The sequence below is a fragment of the Aplidium turbinatum genome, chromosome 1 (assembly GCF_918807975.1).
Source record: "Aplidium turbinatum chromosome 1, kaAplTurb1.1, whole genome shotgun sequence".
Lineage (NCBI taxonomy): Eukaryota > Metazoa > Chordata > Ascidiacea > Aplousobranchia > Polyclinidae > Aplidium > Aplidium turbinatum.
This window is the reverse complement of record NC_137472.1, coordinates 34,604,805-34,626,538: the sequence shown is the minus strand read 5'-3', so window position 1 is coordinate 34,626,538 and position 21,734 is coordinate 34,604,805. Positions and strand designations below refer to the sequence as shown.

General features: G+C 37.6%; 1 protein-coding gene across 6 annotated transcripts in view; it reads left to right on the top strand.

Annotated features, from left to right (window-relative positions):
* The first annotated feature begins 818 nt into the window (after window positions 1–818).
* LOC145773869 (cysteine-rich venom protein VAR5-like) overlaps window positions 819–21,734 on the top strand; it is an 87,250-nt gene continuing 66,334 nt past the window's right edge. For 5 of the 6 annotated variants that reach the window (XM_082585012.1, XM_082585026.1, XM_082585006.1 and 2 more), the window contains exons 1-2: window positions 819–967; window positions 15,234–15,417. In XM_082585012.1, coding sequence (XP_082441138.1) covers window positions 871–967; window positions 15,234–15,417 — 281 coding nt within the window. In that variant the 5' untranslated portion in view covers window positions 819–870. Of the gene's footprint in view, window positions 968–15,233; window positions 15,418–15,557; window positions 15,674–21,734 lie in introns of those variants that run through there. The other variant, XM_082585018.1, reaches the window with a different exon arrangement.

Below are 21,734 nucleotides of genomic sequence, written 5' to 3'. Positions count from 1 at the left end.
CAACTATTCATGTCAAATACAGTGATAGTAATTGACCAACTTTCCACAATACAGCAGTGAACCAATGAACTTGTCGCGTTGATAGGAAAAAATATTTGCGTTGGCACTGCCACGAGTTACGATTTTCACCAAACCCACGATTATTTAAAAATATTCTGATGATGCTGATTGGCGTACCGTAGCATTCATGGTCGAAGAGCTGTATGTGAAAGATTCACTAGATTTGAGTCTTTTTTCCTTTTGAGAAAGTCTACGTTTTCTTTGCCTTTTGTCGCTTCTTTCTTTCCAGACCTCTGTTTTTCGTCTTGTGTTGTATTTCGCTGTGATGGTCAGAAATAAAAACAAACTGAACTGGATTTTCATCGTCTTTCTGTTTCATCACAACATGTAATATTAATCTTATACAATTTATTTTCTTCCCCACAACATGCACATTGCGCACTGCGCAGACCTGCGCCACGTTTATTGCGTGCGAGAGTTTATATTTCTATAGGGTGATTATGACTATTTAACCTAAAATCAACAAAACTCTAAATTATAGACTATAGCCTACTTAGAATGACAGAATAAGTGCGGAGGACTTCAACCTGAACCAGCGATCCCACTTGAAGTGTGAATAAAACCAGAAGAAAAATAAGTTAGGATATTGTAGTGCGTTTCGCTGCTAACAAAGCTATCGTTTTTTTGTACGAAGCGAACAGTATCAAATCCAACGAAATACAAATTCTTGTTATGCAATTAGGCCTTCTGTAATGACTAATGTACACTCAAATAGGCTAATCTTGCGTACTTAAATTTTGTGCAGATTTGTCCGCTGTAGAATAATATATTTGCACACTTGACTAACCATATCTTAAATATTATTTGATAATGATGTATCTTTTGTTGATTTTCACTCACTGCTGTTTGGTTGGGCTTCAATGGGGAACAGGAAATGCTGTGGAAAATCAAAATGAAAACCAAAGCGGTAAGCTGGATATTTTGCAGTTTACGATTTTACTGTCTTAACATAAAGAAATCTTGAAATTCAACTCGATTACGTGGAACTTGGATAGGTTTATATTATTACGATGCAAAAAAATTAATACCGACCATTGGCTATAGCCTACTATAAGTGAGGTCTGCCCTATTTGGACTATTTCGCTTATATTAGAATCGGGCTAATGTTCATAAGAAAATTTTATTTGTTTATTCAGCTTTTGCATTGATTTTAGGTTAAAGTTAAGGTCTGCTACTATTCGTTGAGTTCCTAACCTCTAACCCCTAACCCTAACTCCTAACCCCTAACCCTAAAACGGCAATGATAATTAGGCTACGGTACCCGTTAATTTAAAAAAAAAATTGAAAAAATCACCGAATAGAGATCGGACTCACCGAAACGGGCCATTCCGCAAACTTATTAGCATTACAAATAAACAAACTTGATTTCAAAGCAAGATTCGTTTTAGTTTTTTTTTTTTATGGATTGCTTTAACTTGCACATGACCTACTAGAACACGGCCAAATATGTTGCTATTTGAGGAAATTCCGTAATTATGTAAAAGATCTTCGACCTTCGTACCTTGATGGGTTTTGCTTAGTAGGCCTAACAGTTTTTAAACTGGGAAGAACGCCTCCTTTGAGAGGCGTGAAGATTCTCTAAGGAGGCGCAAAGGCGGTAAGTTGTTGCAATAGTAGGTTATGTTACTGTATTGTACAAGTCGTAAACAGAAATGTTGGTAACACATTGCCTTGTGTTACTATTATTCACTGGTGATGTGATCTAATTGTGATTTCAGCTTCCAGCGCTTAATCTTTCGGTTGTTGTTTAATGCATTGTTCGTTAACAATAGCTGTTTGTGACGTTATTTTGTAAGATACAAGCTCAGAACAAACTTGACTGTGAATCTGACACGCGATGTATGTTGTCTTCAACTAACCCACAAATTAAATTGTTGACTTCGAAAAAGCAGCTACATCCTACAGTGTAGGAGTGTAGTGTACAGTGTAGACTATACATCCTACACCCTTCAAATTACTGTGAGGAGAAGTGGATTGTGGTCCATTCAATATTTTGATTTAAGTACGTATGACGGACAAAATAAAATAAAAATTGTTTTTTACACTAAAATATGTAAAATTTATATAGCCTGAAATTGATTTAGCCTATAACTTTACGAAAAAGGGAGCATAAAATTTTTGCAAGTGATCTCAAGGGAGGCGCAGCCCAAAAAGTTTAAGAACCTCTGGTGTATGTAATTAAACGACACTACGTTAAATCTATGAATATAGGCTACTCGAAACTGCAAAAAAAATTGCTGTATTTCAAAAACTAGAGATAATTCGAAAAAAAACAAGTGCATTTTCGAAATCAGGGCCCTCGAATTACCTTAAAATGACTGTCACATGTCGTGCTTTTAAAAAAAATGTTGGCCTGTGTTAATAGCCTGGTCTTAAAGGCTGGTTTTATAGGCTGAATCACTTGGCCTGTCTTATAGGCTGAATCACTAGAATCAATTACAAAATAGAGTATAAGCTGTAGTCTTGTTAGTCGGGCATTTAACTCGCATTCTGGATTCTATATTTGATCCTTCAGCCATTCTAGAAAGGAATGCATGAACTGGTTAGTCATTTCAGAATGGTGCCAAGAAGAAAAAAACGTTAAGAACGACTGTTCAGAAAGGAAAAAGATCTGTTTTCCAAAATAATGAACGTTTTTTGAGGATTTACTTTGTATAACAACAATTTTTTTCAAGATTTTTTACTATTCTGATAGCTGAACAACTGCAAGTCACACAAACTTTGACGATTTGTTATCGCTTCAGCTTTTCTCTGCAGGCAGGCGCGGATTTATGGGGGGGGCCCAGGGGGCCCGCCCCCCCCGAAATTTTGTGAAAAATTGTAGAAATTGTATATTTCCGCATCAAATGGTTTGACATGCTTCTAAACAGCTGATATTAGTCCCTCGGCATCACAATTGATGAAAATGGTTGTTTTAATGTCTATTTTATAGCATATCGTATATGTCGTAGTATCATTGTTCATATCTGTTTAGCTTTTTCTTTCTTTTTAATGGATTTTCAAATTTTCTGGCCCCCCCCGAAAAAAACTTTTAGATTCGCGCCTGTCTGCAGGTGACCTATATTCACATAATTGCAACATTTCAGCTTCAATTTTGTCATTTTTTGTTTCTAACAAAGTTTGGATTCAGTGTGGAAGATATCTAGAGGTAGAAAAAAAGTATTAATTTGTACTCTGAGCTGCAAAAAGCAAAAAAAATTAAATAACATGAACTAACGAAAGCCTTTCAACTGGTCTCAGAAGATAGGGGAGAGTGGGGTTAGTTGGAAGGCGGGTTAGTTGAAAAATGATCATTTTTTTAACTCTCGATAACTTTTTTAATTTTTTACTGCCACCATGTGATGTAGTTTATAAAAACACATAATCCATGTTAGTTTCGATTTGTTGAGTCAAGGTATACCTGTTTGGCTGACAATTTTCTATTTTCTTACTTTCGAAGTAAAATTTTTGGCGTACTAAAAAACATCTTATGCGTCGATATCGTTAAACATAGGCAGAAGTTTTTTGGTGTGTGTCAGCTGTAGGTGTTCTACAACACTAAGACATAAACAAATAAAAACAGAGAGAGACTGTTCACCAGGCATTTGGTAATAAAATTAATTTGCGTTCTTCTGGTGACTATTTACTAGGTTACCTCGTGATGTTAAAGATGATAACTAGCTTTTGTATTTCCGACGTTTCGTCAGTCAGCACGTACAGAAGAACGCAAATTAATTTTATTACATAAACAAATTTTAGTCCAATGCACCATGCCTGAATGTTTTAGGAAAATAGTTTGTCATATGCTAATGGGGCTAGTTGGAAAATAGTGGGTGGGGTTAGTTGGAAAATGGTTTGATACCAGTATGACTATGTAGTATGATACGAGTATATCGTCGTGGTATGATAATAAGTACCGTAGTATAAGCTCCAATGTACTTGTTTTAAGCAGACATACATTGTAAAATTGTAATTTGAATAACTTGGAAAGTGTTATATATACGGCATCACAAGTTTTAACAATGCTTTTATTAAAAAATGTTTTTACGATGATTAGGTGTAGAATTTATTACATTTTGATTTTAAAGCAGGTAAACATATTTGCTTACAACCCCATGTAAATGTTTGTTGGTTGAAAAAAAGTATCCAGTTCATTAGTGGGCATTAAACTTACGTTTTTCAATTAACCCCAGGCATGGGGTTAGTTGAAAAATCAATTGCATGTTTGTTTATTTTAAATTTCCATTAAAAGCTGAATGGACTCAATACTTATTTTTGGTTGTATGATAGAGTACACCATATATATATCATAATTTAAGCCACTTCAAGTTGTCAGGTTATGCACCAATTGTTTTAAATTTCAATTTAAAAAAAAAACTTTCCGACTAGCCCCACTCTCCCCTAAGTCAAAAGAGGCTGGACACTGGACAGTGGGCACCTAGTCAGCAACCTTTTGCACCAATATGAGGTTCTCGTTGTACCAAGCCATTGGCACTAACGGAAGTAAGGTGGCCAGTTCCATTCTCTCGGCCGCCTTCTTTCTGCAACTATACCCACCGAATTTATTACACCCTGGGTAGAGGTGAACGGTATTTTTCAATTTAACCAGCTGAAGCTGGGAGTCCAACAGGGATTGCATGATTGGAAATCGAACACCTTATCCGATGCGCCATCCCACCACCGCCAAACAAAGATTAATTGCTTATGAATTGTTTATGTTCAGCTTTGCTCAAAATGTACACAAAGGGTGTGTTCTTTTGAGAGATCAGTAACAAATGTTTATCCGTTGTTAGTTGAAGATTCCTGTTTGAAACCACGATGTGGTGCAAACGGCAAAGCTGTTTCGCAGAGTTTTATTCGTTTGTGGGCTCTGATTTGTTGATGCATCAGTAAACACTTCTTTGCCATCAAAGTAGCCTGTGATGCTCCTTCCATGCTATCCCCATTCCTCAATAGGCCTACACTACATATAATTCGTTATATTGTTGTCTTTAATTTTAAACTGCGCACTGCAAGTACGTAGGCATTAATCGACTTAGAAGCCTATTTTTGACTCGACTAAAAATTTACATTGCCAAATTAATCGTACAAAGCCAACGACGAAAAAACTTGGATTGCTGTATTTGGCATGAAGTTCTACAGTAGTAGTGGTGGAGTTACCACGTGCTTCCAACTGAAGATTTTTAACTTGATTTGCATGTTGGAAGAGAATAAACTGCATTTTACTATCTAACATTGGACATGGTAACCTTTAGTGTCAAGGTAACCTTTAGTGTCAAACAAAGTACAAAGAGACTAACTCAATAGAATATAACAAGTTACTTGCAGGCATGAAATGTTTGCATCTTACTATACCATATTGTATTGCTGTCACTTTTTGTTTATGGCTTTTAAAGTTCAAATATTGTTTGTTACTGTACTAAAACACGTTAAAAATGTTGCAAGACTGCCGCAAACAAGAAAATGAAATATCTTCTGACAGATGTCAAACCCACAACAATGCTTGACATGAACGACTCAGTTACATGTCTTATAATACAAACGAATTTATTTACGCCATAACTACTTATGACGTAACAATTGTTTTTTGCCGTTCCCCCATTTGAATATATCTTATAAGTACAGTTGCAGGATGTGTACAATAATATCTATGTTCAAAGAAAATGTATGACAAAGTCCAATTTGAAATTATAGCCTATCGTGTTACAGATCGCGATTTCGGATATTGAACCCGCTTCAATACAACTTTATAAACAGCATATAGCAGGCTACAGTAAAATTTACTGTAGTAGTATTCTACTTTACTGTAATAGTATTCAGATCCCCGTCCGAAAACCAGCTGGGACATGGCCTCTCTAGACTTGCCTCATCAAGGCGTAACCGTTTGCTCACTGGTGTTGGACGCTATGGTGCAGACATGTTGCGCTGGGGCTTGGCAGAGAGTGCTGCTTGTGAGTGTGGCGAAATGCAGACGGCAGCCCACATTATCAAGGATTGCCGGCTATACAGACCACCCCATGGTATGGAAGGCCTAATTTCCATCGATGACAACACCAGGCAGTGGCTAACCAACGGATGCCCTGACATATAGCGACAACACGAGAGAAGAAGAAGAGTAAAATTTACAGCAGTTCACTTTAGAAAATTACTAAAATAATTATGTGGTTGCCAAGAAACAAATTTGTCTGCGGGCAGTATTAATGACAACTTTTATGCAAATTATGAAGGTAATTATGATAATTAAGTCATACATTGTAAAAGCAAAGCGACAAACATTTGGGAGGGGTTCTGGGGACGGCAAGCTATTCTCGCACTAAACTGACTCAAAATTGCCCTATAGGCTAACGTGATCCACAAAAAAATGCAGTCACTATCAGTTCATATGCCAAAAATGGGATAGGCAATTTAACGTATTAGAGAACAACTACACGCCCAGTCAAGCCGGTGCAAGAGAGAAGCCAAATTACAGATCCAAAGGATGCGATGCCTGGAAATTCAATGTTCAACGATAATATCTACTTTATTTCAAGATAATATCTACCCTTACATTTTGCAATTTTAGTCAGTAAAAAAAAATTTGTGCAGGTAGTTGTCAAGTTACCTCATGGATATCCTTTGATGTAGTTAATTCTTTTCTTTGCTATATTTTCTAGAATAGGCGCCTTATTGATTAAAGCGCAGACTTTACCTTTTTGTCAATTGAACCAATAAGAAACAATAACTTACTTTGCGTATTGTTGATGTTTCTTGGTTAAGCTTATGATGGTACAATTGTATACCATACTCTTTCGTGCCATTTTTCATTTATTTTGCTTTTGGTTGTTAGTCTTTTCCATCAATTCTTTAAAAGGATACTAAAGGAAAAACCTGACTTGGCGATTTTCCACGTTCTTTGTGTTTAACATGCTACCATAAAACGATTTTCAATAAAATTTTGCCCCATTGCGGCCTGATCAGCATTCCGCGCGTACTTTTGTCAGAGCTTTCAAAACGGAAATGGGCGTGAGCAGCAAAGCGTGCGACTCTACAGTCTACGTCACCATAGACTAGCAATCAGCTGATCGAGCAATAGTTGTTACTGCGGGCGATTTAACTGTAGGCTATGTATGTATGTACATCAAAACATCAGATTTTGACATGAAAACATCTGACAGTTTGCTCAAAACATCAGATGTGGTAACGTGGCTTTTGTTATTGCTGTCGATAGTGACGTATTCTCGAGCAGTGTTTCCACATTTGGTCATTTTGAAAAAATTAAAAATAAATGAAACATTGAACTTTGGGCCTTGCCAGTGCCATAGAAAATAAATTTTTTTTGATAATTTTTTTGGAAATGTATTCTTAAATGTCCAGTTTACGCATTTTAACGCTTAATTCCCGTTTGAAAATTTCATTTAGTATGCCTTTAAATGTAGCAAGAGTGAAACGTTTTTCATTCTTTCGCACCTTCATTATTTGATGTTTTGTGCTGTTTGCTTTAAGCTTAACTGAATATTATCTAGCTCAGTGGTTCTCAACCTTTTTTCTCTCGTGGCCCATTTTTCATTGCATAAAAATTCTGTGGCCCATTAAGTTTTTATATGATAAAAAAAAACTACAAAATAGGTTTATAAACAAAAATCAGCAGAACATATTTCAAAGCGGATTATTTATTTAACCGATCATTAGTGAGTGGCTTGCTCCTGAACATTGTTAAGCAACATATGAATTTTTGGAGGAGTTGAAAATAGCGCACAATGCACACCATCTTCCACTTCAAGATGGTTCCTAGCCATTCAATTTAGCACTTCATCTGCACCAAAGTAGAAAAACCTGCTTTAAATAAATACGTACTGCACTGCTGAAAGGCAGCAGCATTTTTATACATTCTTTACCGATACGCTGATAAGAAGAACACATCCTTGCCCAAAATTTGCAGATTGATGAGGTCTCAAATATATCTTTACAAGTAGAGTCGTAAATTCATGTTTTTTTTTTCTTCCGGAGACTGACAAGATGCTGCAATATTTCAGACGATAAATTTATCTCCAAGTTATCTTCAATCACAGATGAAATGGTCTCAAACATTGCAAAATCTCCCTTCACAGCTTTTCGTTTCCAGTTTCAAGTTTTTGCACAAACGCATTTAGAAGGTCGATAAAGTCAAGTAGGCTACAGTTGTATTCCTTCTTTATAGCTTGAGGAGATTTAAGCGGTTCAATTGGTCAAAAATATCAACCAGATAAGCAAGTTTAAACATGAAGGTACTATCCCTAAAGAAAAATTCCAATTCGTACTTTCCCTGCATGTTCAGAAATTCTTTTAATTCTTTCCATAGTTCAACAACTCTTGCTAAACATTACCCTTGGTCAGCTAACGAACCAGGGTACAGTGAAGTAAATTTAAGTACGGTATTCAGCATTTATCTCCTAGCATAATTTTTTGAATACCCGTGTGTTTAATGTTCCATTATTGTCAAAGTTTACCGTCTTGATAACTGTGTTCAGAACATTTTGAAGACATTCTGAAAGAGTTTTCGATGCAAGGGCTTGTCTGTGTATCATGCAATGCATTGAGACGGCATGAGGTAAACGACTACCAACTGATGTTTGTAGGCCACTTCTAGCTCCTAACATGGCAGGAGCACCATCAGTGCATATACCGCAAACATTTACCAAACCGAGTCCTTCATGGTCAAAAAACGCTGCCAACCTTTCCCTCACATCAACAGCTCTAACATTGGTCTCTAATGCAGAGCAAAACGGGAAATTGTCATTTAGGTCTTTTTCTGTCATGTATCTGTAAACCACCAAGAGCTGGGAGCAAGATGCAATGTCGGTAGTTTCATAAAGTTAAATTGAAAAGGTTGTAGTAAAAAGAGGTTCTGTAGAAGTTCAAGTAGGCGACCGCTTTCAAAGATGCCTTATTTGTAACCACAAAGTAGACTATTACACCATAAAGTGTTGTAAAAACTGAGTTGATGTAAGACTGTGTGTGGCAATAATTAGAATAATGATTGCCACTTTGTAGCTAAAAACAGCATCATCATTCTTTGCTGCTAAAATCAAAACTACTAAACAAGCACACAAGTGTAAAATTAACTATAGTGAGAAAAATGAAAAAAAATGTTTCAATAAATCTCTCAATTTTTTAAATATGTGTGTGGCCCACTTTAAAATGCTTCTATGGCCCACTGGTTGAGAACCATTGATCTAGCTCCTAGCTGATCGAAATCGATTTTTAACTGTTTATGATTGAACTGACTCGTCTGAAAATACATTCGTTTATGTCATAAGACTGCCGCAAACATTGTTCTGGTCTAGATTTTGCACTAAAATACGACAAAATGTCAATAAGATTTGTGCGCATGACTACGCACTTGCTCAAAAGTATGGCATAAATGCAAATAGTTTGTCTGAAGCTGGTTAGCCTATACTTAAGTCGCCGTAAATTAGCAAGACCTCTCTCCATAAAGTACTTTAAAAAAAAAAATTGCATTGGGCTTGTTTTGTTGTGATAACTGATTTAACCGATGGTGGCTGTCGCTTGTCTTCGAAGATGATGGTCTTCGCATAAAATGCTAACAAATAGTTTTCAAATTACTAATGAGTCCAATCCTGGCTTTAAAAGTTCGGTTGCATTTGGGACATTTAAGATCTTTTGGGACAGCTGGTTGTGGGTGTAATTCACGTTCTTTTCTTTGCAGCCTATTCTTTTAACTTTTGAGATCTGCTCTTCTCAAACGTGGCAGCACCTTCATGAATGACCGATCTCCAATGCGGCCTATCCTCTGTGGATTCCTCACAGATTGTGGAGTCGATATTGCACTTTTTGAGATTACTCTTCGAAGAATCCTTATACCGCTTGTTTTATATACCTACCGAACAGGGGTGTATTCTTAAAATTTTATTTGGGGGGGGGGCCTATTAACACCCAGCTGTGTTGTTATAGACAAAGTATGTATAAGTAATCGATGTAGGTTAGCCAACAATCTTTACCTTAGTTAAAATGAAACACTGTTCAGTTTGTTTTTAATTCTGAACATCATATCGAAAAACAGCCCATGTTAAAACATAGCTTGAAGTACAGAAAAAGGTTGCACTAAAATCTCATTTAGTTACGAACAGTTTAAGCAACTCCAAATACAGTAAAAGCATATTCCAAGTTGGTGCAAACGAGATCATACAAAGCAAATAGCCTGTCTGCCAGGTCTTTGGTTTTACAGGCTAAGTTATAAGCACCACGACAGTCTCTAATTTTTGCCAGCAAACAGTTTTTACACAAGTTTGAGTTCATTCAATGTGGACAGTTTAGAATGCTTAACATGAGTATCCACAGCCGTTCGATGAGTCTGCAACCACTTCTGAGTCGCCGCAGTGCCATTCCATAAATGAGGAGGTGGTCCATTGATGCTGATGAACAACAATGCTGAAACAAGTGATATGGTCAGCCGTGATCGTAACGGTGTGATGACCCAGTTCATTTGCGAAAATCCACGTTGGGCTTCAGCAGAACTTATAGCAATTATGTTTAGGAATGCGTTTTTGAGCAACTTTATCGTATCTGGTAGACTATATGGCAAGGTTTGTCAACGTACAATCGAAAATAGGGGTGATGACATGAAATCTCTCCTCTATTTCTCGTAATCTCTGCTCCCCTTTTTGCCATGGAACTTCGATTGCAGGAGGCCACAACTCTAGTAGGCTACAATAATTTCCAAGCTCTTCACATAATTTTCAGTGTTGGTGTTCACCATCCTGCTTCCAATGTTGTCAACCAAAGCTTGAATAAACCGATTACGATCAAAAGAAGGGTAGTCTCTACGTCGAGCTTTGAACTGGTCCAACGTTATGCCTTTAATGTAGAGTAGTTTTTTGTACTTCCAGGACTCAAGTTAACAACTTCATCAAACGAATACATTCCTTCTTGAACACCTTTTTTTTTTTATTTGAAATAGAGAATTAACAGTCCATTTTACATGACGACTAGCTACTACGAAGTTGATATTCTCAGTCTGGAGAGTTTCTGACAAAAGCGATAATTGTCGAAGACAATCTTTTAAAAGCGCCAGATCTTCTGTAAATTCCTTGGTGGTTATTTTGATGCAGACCTCTGAACATGGTCCGATCTGTTGCTCTAATATTCTTCCTTTCTGAGAGGGTTGTGAAGTAATGCTGGGAAACTATTCCACAGAGCATTGATAGCACGATGTGAGGACGCAACCCAACGTACACTGAAAATTTTACCCACTTTCCTCAACTCGACATCGAACTTTGTTGCAATGGTGCTCAGTTTCTGATGCAACTTCGCAGATCTCAAATAGCTACCGTAAATTTTGTCAAAAAATGCCTGTACGTGATAAAATCAATCTACTGTGTCAATTGTATCAGATACAGCTAATTCTAACCGGTGGTTCAAACAGTGCCACAAAATTATGTTTGGAAAAACTTCTTTCATTCTGGCCCCAACTCCGCTTTTGGTACCCAGCATTACAGACGCAACGTCAGATGTAAAGGAAATCAAATGTTGTTTCAAATAAGCTTCAGTGGAACCATTCTCTCTCAGTACTTTCATAATTGCTTCATAACAGAAACCGAATCTTGACCATCAAGTTTACAAAGATTCAAAAATATTAAAAAAAAAATATTGAATTGATGCTTGATGGAGAATCGCTGGCCTGCTGCTCCTTAGTCAAGAGATCCCCTATCCCTAATGGAACTCAATAAATGTAAGGTTCAAAAATATGTATTCTGCAGATTCATTATCACATATAGGCTACTGCGCACATCTACAATCAAGCATTATTTCTTTGAGAGTGACATTGATTCATCAACAATCAAAGAAATGTTCATGTTGCGACCTATAATTGCATAGGTAACTTGTGTCCGCATCGTGGCAGCAATGCTCTCGATCATCGAGGTGCATGTGAAGCGACTTCGTAACGTTGCACCCATATCAGGGCCATTCATAAATTGGAGTCAGGGAAGTCGGATATAGGTTTATGTTGATGCGCAATGTGGTATGCTGTACGCATACACTTAATCGTTATTACCATCATGTAACTTGTAGCCTACTCCTGTCAATAGCTTTTTCTAGCTTGTTTTCCTTTTCGCTTTTCATAATCTGTGTAGTCTTCTTATGAGTTTCAGAATCTTTATGTTTGTAAATTTTTTTCTCAACAATTTTTGTCTATCGGATTTCGGAACAACTGTAGCCACTACATTAACAGAAGTCCTCTTCATACTTACCCTGATCTCTTTACTTTTATGAATCCTTGCCAATGTCACTTCTTTACATAGGCTACTGTACATTGTGCAACCTATGTCTTTCGTGTCGGAAATAAGCAGCCATAGATTTTTAGAAAGAAAATACTTTTTCTGCTCAGTAGTTCAAATGTCGTCAAGAGAAATACCAGAGGCCGAATCTGCGTTTGCACGTAAATTTGGTGCGTTTGATTCAAGAGATTCGGTTACATCTTGCAAAGTTTTATCATTTTGAGGTTCACTTTCAGCAACATCAAGCTAATTGCTTTCAATAAAACCTAAACTGGTCAGGAATAGGCCAGTTTTGAGTTAGTTGCCAAGTCGAAAAAACTGGTGGCCAACCAGGCTAAAAAATGGCCAGTTTTCAACCTTGATTTACGATCTGCAAAATCCGAAAAACATTTACAAAAGGGGCTATTTTTATGGTGGGCGAAAAGGTACAAGGTCTATTAGGATATAAACATGTTACAGTACCGTCATGGACTTTGACCTAGAGTAAAATTTGAGTCTACACATATTCGTACGTAAACAATTACAGAAATATTTATGCACTTCTCTGCACGAAAGAGCAAAAAGCCTGTGAAAGTTTCGAAATGGATTTGTGGATATGGTTTATCACCATCATCGGCCATGCCGGAATAAGGTGTTGGTTACCGTGATTTTCCCCTACGATTGATCGTCCATTGTTCTTATTAAATTTACGAAATCTTGGTTTTTCCATGTTAAAATATTCTTAAAATTTCCAAACGTGGATGCCCCCGGTGCCTCGTCCCCCCTCCGATAGCTCAGTTGGTTAGCGCGTGACTTCGTATGACCAAGCGACGCTAGTTCGACTCTCGGGGTGTGCGCCTGAGCAACGGATTCTAAGGACTGATTTTCATTCAGCAGCGCCTAATGGATGGAATAACTCCCCGGCAACAAGACTTCATCGATCGGAAATTTCACTCTGTCAATCTCAGTAACCGGCCCTGCGTCCAAAGCCTCTACAAGTATGCGAAATTACCAGAAATAACCCATCAAAGCTTTGTCAGTCCGAAGATAAAACTTCAAAACCAATTTCATTTGCTTTTTTATAACAGTTCTATTGACGCCAGGGGTACACCCAAAGCGTCTCCACACTTCTTCATTGGTGATCTCATCAATCCAGTTAATTCTCAGCATTCTCCGTATAAATCAAATTTCAGCATTGTTAATTTTCGTTTATATATCTGCGGACAGGCGCGAATCTAAGAGTTTTTTTCGGGGGGAGCCAGAAAATTTGAAAGTCAATTAAAAAGAAAGAAAAAGCTAAACAGATATGAACAATGATACTACGACTGTACGACATATACGATATGCTAGAAAATAGACATTAAAACAACCATTTTCATCAATTGTGATGCCGAGGGACTAATATCAGCTGTTTAGAAGCATATCAAACCATTTGATGCGGAAACATACAATTTTTCACAAAATTTCGGGGGGGGGCCCCTGGGCCCCCCCCATAAATCCGCGCCTGTCTGCGGACATATAGTCCAGGTTTTACAGACAATAGTAGAACTGGCCAAACGTACACCTGTAAGATTCTTATTTTTGTGTTTTGAGAGATTGAGTTTGAATTCAGTATTTTGGCCATTTTGATAAAAGCTTGTTTGGATTGTGCAATTCTTGATTTGACATCGCCCCGACATCGACCATTCGAAGTAACTACATAGCCCAGATAGTTGAATTTTTTTACTTGTGAGACTGGTGTATTCTGTATTTTGATTGTGCAATGTGCATAGAGGAATTATATTTCCTTTGCTGATATTGCCATGCAGAAAGTTTTCGTTGCGTTTAGCTAAGTCTAAGGTTCTCGCTTTGCTTAATGATTATGTCAAGTAAATTTTGTAAAGTCGAGTTTGATATGGTGATTAGTACGGTGTCGTCTGCGTATCATGTTATTTAAATGTTTTCCGCATACCGAGATTCCTACATTGCCATCTAGATGTCGCAAGATCCTTTTGCCGTAAAGTAAGAAAACATCAGGTGAGAATTGGATATGGTTATAAATGTATTTTATTAGTTATTTAGCCAGTTCTTCAAAAATAAATTAAAGGTTCGGGAATGAACTTCTCATTAAAAATTTTCTTTTGAATTTACCAATGATTCAAATGGATGCGATAAATAACTAATCAAAGAAACAGACAATAGCTATAGCTACCCCATGCGCTAAATTGATAACTTCAAGTGTATAATTGTAAAGCTTCGTTAGTAATTACAGATTTATCTTATCAAAAAAGAAGGTTTCAAGTTCTACTTTGTAAGAATGATATGCACTGACGGCCATGCTTGTGTGGTAAATCTGTACAATACCTTGGATCAATTTAATGTGGTAGCCCACTCTCTATTTCTTCAATACGGAATATCTGTATTTCCTGTGCATTTTTGCGCACAAATTGAAATGACCACTTTGCAATGTTTTGCAATAAAAGCAAGACCAGAAAATTAAAACTGCTAACAAGCTGTCTTGCAACAGATTTAAAGTGTTTTAATGCAGTAGCAAATAATGTTTGAACTTTAAATTCTATAGACAAAAAGTGACATCAATGCAATATGAGGCAATTTTACGCAAAAAGTAATGTTCCAGGTAGACGTGATTTTGGCGGAAAATTTCAATTTTTTTTTGCCTGAAGTCTTCGAATATATTGTATCCTATATTAAAATCCCCCCCCACACCTATTTACAAATACTAAGTTACAATTGGTTCGAATGTGCTAGATTAAGAAGCAGTTAGCATGCAACAATTGCAGAAATTTGATTTTTGTGACTGTGCTTGCACTCGTAAATGCTAAGCTTACGGTGTGAAGGTGATCACTATTGGTAGCGTGAAGAAAGTTTCTTACGGATATTGCAAGTGAAATAAGTAGCATTATCACATACCGTAGTCTAGGCTATGGTAAATAATTATATTTTTGTTTATTAACGTTTTAGAGTTCATCAACAGAAACCGTCGTGCTGCATCTTTGTTAACTCCCTATATTTACAATACTGTGAAAAAGCAACAAATGCTTGAACGACACAATGAAGTCAGAAGACAAGTTGTTCCCCAAGCCTCCAACATGATTGAACTCACTTGGGATACAGAATTAGAAGATCTGGCTAAAGATTATTCCAGGTAAGTCATAGACTGGTGATACGGTATGCTTTTAAATTTTAACTAAATCGATGTACCGTCGTTGTTCGTATGAAGCAGAAAGTTTGTGATCAGCCGAATGAAGGACTTGAAGGTAATTTTTTGACAGATCATAAAGTTTGCAGAGGTATTCCGTTGGGAGGAGAAGACATGGGATACTTGCCTTGGGGTAGCCAAATATGATGTGGTTGGCTGTTAGTGTTTGCTTGTCACACCACGAAGGACGACCACGACGAGGGTAGGCTACTGCAATAGTTAGATTTGAAATACTTTTTTCGAAATGTACTAGACTACGTATATTTTCATTTAAGTTTCGAAATCTCGGCTGATTCAAGACGTCATATAAACGCATTAGAAACGAATTGGCACAACTTACAGAGACATTGTATCAATTCATACAAATTCAAACGACATCATAGTAGCCTATATAGGCTACTATGCGTTGTCCAGTAGCGGATTTATCTGGTGGCACTTGATTACCTGCTTCCCAAACCTGAGAAAAAACATGGATTTTTCTATTGTTTTAAAAGCTTTCTCGTTATATTGGTTTGGGTTAGTTATGATCCCAAATGCTTAACTGCAAATCGATTTTGCTGTGCATCCATCGTAACCATGGAAACTGTGCAATGGGACACAAATCCCGACTGGTAGGCCTATTATGCGCCTGGCATAATCTAAAGTGCATAGCCTAATGACAAAAACAAAAAGTACATGATATCGAGAGGACAAGAACACACATTCAGAATGTTGTGAATAAGCAAACCACACAGAAATAGACGAACATATCACTGCTGAATACTGTTGGTCCAAATGATGCAGAAACTAAAAAAACAAACGGCAATGGCACACTTTATTAAACTTCATGAAATACCACAAAGCAGTTCTTTTGCTGATTGGAGCACAAAAATACATCACATTAAGAACATTTTGAATGTGGGCGAGGCTTACAATCATTGGTAGAACATACTTCACAACGTCTCCTTTCTTTTACAAACACAGGCCAATGGCAGCCGCGATTTTCCAAACCGCATGGATTTGAACTCTGATAAGTTGGACTTCTTTTGTTGCTTGTGATATTTGGTGATAGAGTCTGCAATGGCCTACCAAACTTGCTGCTTCCAAGGGTTAGCAAAGTTTGTGCCACTTGCCTGCGGAAGTCCAATAAAGAGCAGTTTTGTTCTTCAAGCTTTCTGTAAACAACATAAGCATTGGCGACTGTTCGATCAATCACATCATAGAAAATCCTGTGTCACCATTTTTTTAGACTTGCGCCTTGCGGTTGGTGCCAGAGAGCACAAAACATATCAGCTTTGTCAACTCCACCCATGAATGCATTATATTCTTTGGTGGCCACAGGATATTCGAATTCTTACCTTGAGCCGTCTTTCAATTGCCTTGGCAGGGATGATGGTTCAGTCCCATGGAAGTTGGACAGCATGTGAATTGTGGACTGCTTTCCTGTCCACCCACTTGTAATAAACCAAACCCTCTGCCACTCTGTGGTGAAACTGCCCACGGACCAGTTGCTTAACGGAAGCAAGAGTGTGTACTGGGAGCTCTTTTCTATTGGGTCGAACTGTCCTGCATGCAAGGACTTGATTTTTCTTCAGTGATTCTATCAACTTCACTGAGGTGACGTAGTTGTCAAAATATCATCATCATCATTGTCAGCCATTGTTGTTCCACTGCAGAACGAAGGCCTTCCCCATATCTTTATAATTTTGTCTGTCTTTGCACGTTTGTGTCCAGTGTTTGTCGAATTGGTAGAGTTCGTCTCGACATCTTGTTTTCTGTTTCCCTCTTTTGCGTTTATTGTCAAGCGGTATCCAGTTAGTAGCTCTTCTTGTCCATCTGTTGTCAGTTGTTCGCATGATGTGTCCTGCCCAATTCCACTTTAAACTTTTTATTGCTTGAATGATATCTTTGATTTGCGTTTGTTGTCGTATCCATTTGGCTGGTTTCCTGTCTTTCCATGTAATGCCTAAGAGTACTTTTTCATGTGATCGTTGCGCAGTGCGTAGTTTGAGTGTTAGTGCTTTCGTAAAGTTCCATGTTTCTGCTCCGTATGTCATTGTTGGGAGAATGCATTGATTATATACTTTTCTTTTCATTGAGATCGGTAATTTACTTTTAAATATTGAGCTCGCTCTTCCAAATGCCTGCCAACCAAGTGTAATTCTTCTTTTAATTTCTTCTTCTTTATCAGGTGATGTGGTTACTATTTGGCCAAGGTATGTGTATTTGTTCACGTTTTGGAGATTGGCTCCATCTAATGTAATGTTTTGATTTCCTTTGACATGGTGATTGAACATAACTTGTGTTTTAGTCAAATTCATTTTGAGACCGACCTCTTTGCTTGTCTCGTCGAGTTCAGTCAACATTGTTTGGAGTTCATTGGGTGTTGAAGATATCAAAATGATGTCATCAGCAAACCTGAGATTGGATAGGTATTCGCCATCTACTTTGATACCTTTTTCTTCCCAATTTAAATTTTTGAAAATTTCTTCTAAGCATGCTTTGAAAAGCTTAGAAGAGATGGTGTCTCCTTGCCTAACACCTCGTTTAAGTTGAAATTTGGCTGAGTCTTTGTGTAGTCTGATGAAGGAAAAGCAATTTTGATAGATGTGTTGAAGGATATTGATATATGTCTGGTCAATTGCTTGGTTTCTGATGGCTTGTAGCACTGCAGGGTTCTGTATTAAATCAAACGCTTTACTGTAGTCAACAAAGGCAAGGCAGCGAGGCAAGTTGTATTCATTTGTTTTTTCGATTATTTGGTTGATTGTTTGTAGATGATCTATGGTAGAGTAGCCACTTCTAAATCCAGCTTGTTCTCTTGGTTGGCATTCATCCAGTTGATTAGCTAGCCTATAGGAAAGAATTTTGGTAAAAAGTTTGTAGACAATACCATAGGTGGGCAAAGTTACTTTCAAAAGTAACTGAGTTACAGTTACAGTTACTTGGCCAAAATAGTAACTGAGTTACCGTTACAGTTACCGATTTGAAAAAGTAACTAGTTACCGTTACTAGTTACAGTTACTAGTTACTTTCAGTTGCTCACAAATCTGAACATAAAATTCTGCACCTGGCCAGCTCTGCATGCAAGTCCAGGTTAACCGCAATATTTGATATATATTGTTAGAGCCAACCATGCTAACATAACAGCACAAGTACAAAACCAACAAGGTTTTATTTAAAAAAAATTCTCACTGGCTTATATGTTTATTTCCTTTGAGAAATGCGAGCATTTCAAAGTGCTCGTCACTCAGGCCTGCCCTTTTGGGCTTTAAAATGTCCTTGCCAAATCGTCGTCGTCGTGTGAGCCTCTAGGGCCGAGAGTCTATCCTTTTACCGCCCCAGATTCACGATGTTCCCGGACTACACTGGAAGGCTACTAGAGAGCAGCCAGTCTTTGGTTTCATCATTCATGACACGCAGACCTTCCACTCCGTTAGGTGACTTGAAGATGTTACATTGTTACAGTCATTGATGATGTCCGCCCCGATAGTTCAATTGGTTAGCGCGTCACTTCTGGAACGAAGAAGCTTCAAGATCAAGCGGCACTGGTTCGACTCTCAGGGCATGCGCTTGAGCAACGCACGTTAAGGACTGCTCTCCATTTAGCGACATCTAATAGATGGAATAATTTCCCGGCAACAATACTTCAACAATCGGAAACTTCACTCTGTCAATCTCGGTGACCGGGCCTGCGTCAGTGATTTAAAGCCTTTAGTCTACAAGTATGCGAAACTGCCAGGATTAAGTTATGCAAGAAACTTTCCCAGTCCGAGGATAAAGATTTATTCAATCAATCAATGATGTGGTCTGCGGTCTGTTCCTCGGCACCACATTCACAGGAGGAGGAAGAGGCCATTTTCCATTGGTGCATGGTTGAACGGAAAAGCACGACGCCCGTACGGAGACGGTTGAGGCGCACCCATGCCTGTTTTGGTAGTGTCAGGTCGATGGAGCGTGTGTCGGCGTCGGGGATGAACGAATAAAGTCTGGTGATGAACAAGTGCTGCAATGAAAACAATATTTTTACTGCAGCACTTGACGAAATGGGAGTGTTATGTTTTTAAAACAGTTTTTTCATGGGTCCAATTGTGAATCTGGATCCGCTTAACTTGTCCTCAGGGTCCGCTTCCAAATACTCCTGTAACATATTCAACGCGCATTGCTTTCTTTTCTTGGTTTTTGCTTAAAGTGGTGCAAAAAGTCCTCCGTGGCTCTACCTACCACCATCCACTTCAGTGTCGCTGCTACTCCCCTCTTCAGCAGAGCAGTTTGCTTCTTCAATTGCTTGAAGCATGTTCTGTTTTATTTTGGTCTTCAATTCAGCAGTGTCGCTTAATGATCAGGCATTAAACACAGATAAGTCTAAATTGTGGGTGGAATGCAGTTGCAAGCTGAAAGTTGCTGTCCTCGAACCAATGACCAAATCTGGTTTGCATTGCTTCCACAAGAACGTCCACCAACGGCAAGCAATCAGCAATGCTGTTGCTGGTTTTAATGTCAGACAATCTTTTTAGAGGCATTGCAAGCGTTACACTAAATGCAATAAATTTCAACTTCTTGAAGGTAACTAACTAACTGACTATAAGCATCAACAAATTGCTTTTAATCGCTGCGTGTTTCTTGATGCTTATAGTCAGTTAGTTAGTTACCTTCAAGAAATTGAAATTTACTGCATTTTTATAAATATTTTCAGGTTCCTGATAAGGGCTTAAGTTAAACCGAAAACGTTTGACTGTTTAACTCATTTGTAAATATGTAAAATATATTATTATAATGCTCAACCCTGTTGTAGGCTATTGTTATGTTTTACCTGTCTTTGGTACATATTGATTAATCGCCAAAAACAATTAATTTAGCCAAATCAGTTATCATAAATTGCCAAAAAATAGCCAAATCATAAATATGAAGCTAAACGTCTTAAAAAACCGCCAGATTTCTGGACTTTGGCGATAAATTCGCCAATATGTCAACCCTTCTCCACCAGACCACAAAACAAAAGTAAAACCGCGCATGCGCAGAGCTGCGCCGATACATCTGCGAGAAAAATGCATTATTGCGCAAAACGCAGCAAACACGCACAAAGCAAGACACAAACACGTGCAGAGAAATAAACGGCAATTAAAAACTTAAATTTTAATACAAAAGTAACTTGTAACTGTAACTGTTGAAAAAGTGCTAAAATAGGAACTAGTTACCGCGTTTCGTTACTTTTGGAAAATAGTAACGAAGTTACCGTTACAGTTACTCAAAAAGTAACTAGTTACAGTAACTAGTTACTTTTGTAACTAGTTACTGCCCACCTCTGGACAATACTAAGTAGACTGATTGGTCGGTAATTGTTCAGATCTTTGTGATCTCCTTTTTTGTGAAGCAAGATCATGATAGCAGTATTCCAGGCTTCCGAAGTCTTTCCCTGCTGAAGGCATTCAGTGAAGAGGTTAGCTAGCCTTTTCAATATGGTCTCTCCAGTATCTTTTAGAAGATCATTAGTAATGTTGTCTGGTCCTGGAGCTTTTTGTGTTTTTAGAGCATCAATAGCATGTTTCACTTCAGAAACAGTTATTGGTGGTTCGTGGTTTGCTATTTTTGACTTTGGTGTTTTGGAGAGATTCTGCAGATTGTTGTTACTACTGTAAAGTTTTTCATAGAATTCTTTTGCTCTTTCAACAATTCGATCTTGATTGTTCATGATTTTTCCGTCTTCTTCTTTTATAGCTGTTATTTGGCTTTTCCCTTGACTTAGTTTTTTTTTTGCAAAATTGAATCCTCTGCCTTGTTTAATAGTTTCATCAATTATTGTCATGTTATGGGATCGAATGTCCATTCTTTGGTTCTTTTTGATTAGTTTGTTTAGTTCTATCTCTTCGATTTTGTTTCGATTATTGTCCATTGTTTTCCATGCTTTACGTTTTTTCATTAGCTGCATAGTGTTTTCAGATAACTTACTTTTCTTCATTATTTTTTCTTCTTGGTATGCCGAGGCAGTTTCATGTAAGGGAATAGTTATGTTATTGTAAAGTTCCTCTATGTTGTTGAGTTGACTGGTGTTTGTTGCTTCTTGTTTTTTAAGAGCTGTTTCTAAGTTTTCCTGGAAGTTATTGACCTGTTCTTGGTTGATTTTGAGTGGTTGAAGTTTGCAGTGGTGAAGTTTTTTCCTTTCTTTTTGCACGTCGATTTTCAGTGTACTTCTTACCATTTGATGATCACTTTCTTTCACATTGTTTAAGACTTCTGTGTTCTGCACTACCTCAGGTTTGTTTATGAGTATATAGTCAATTTCG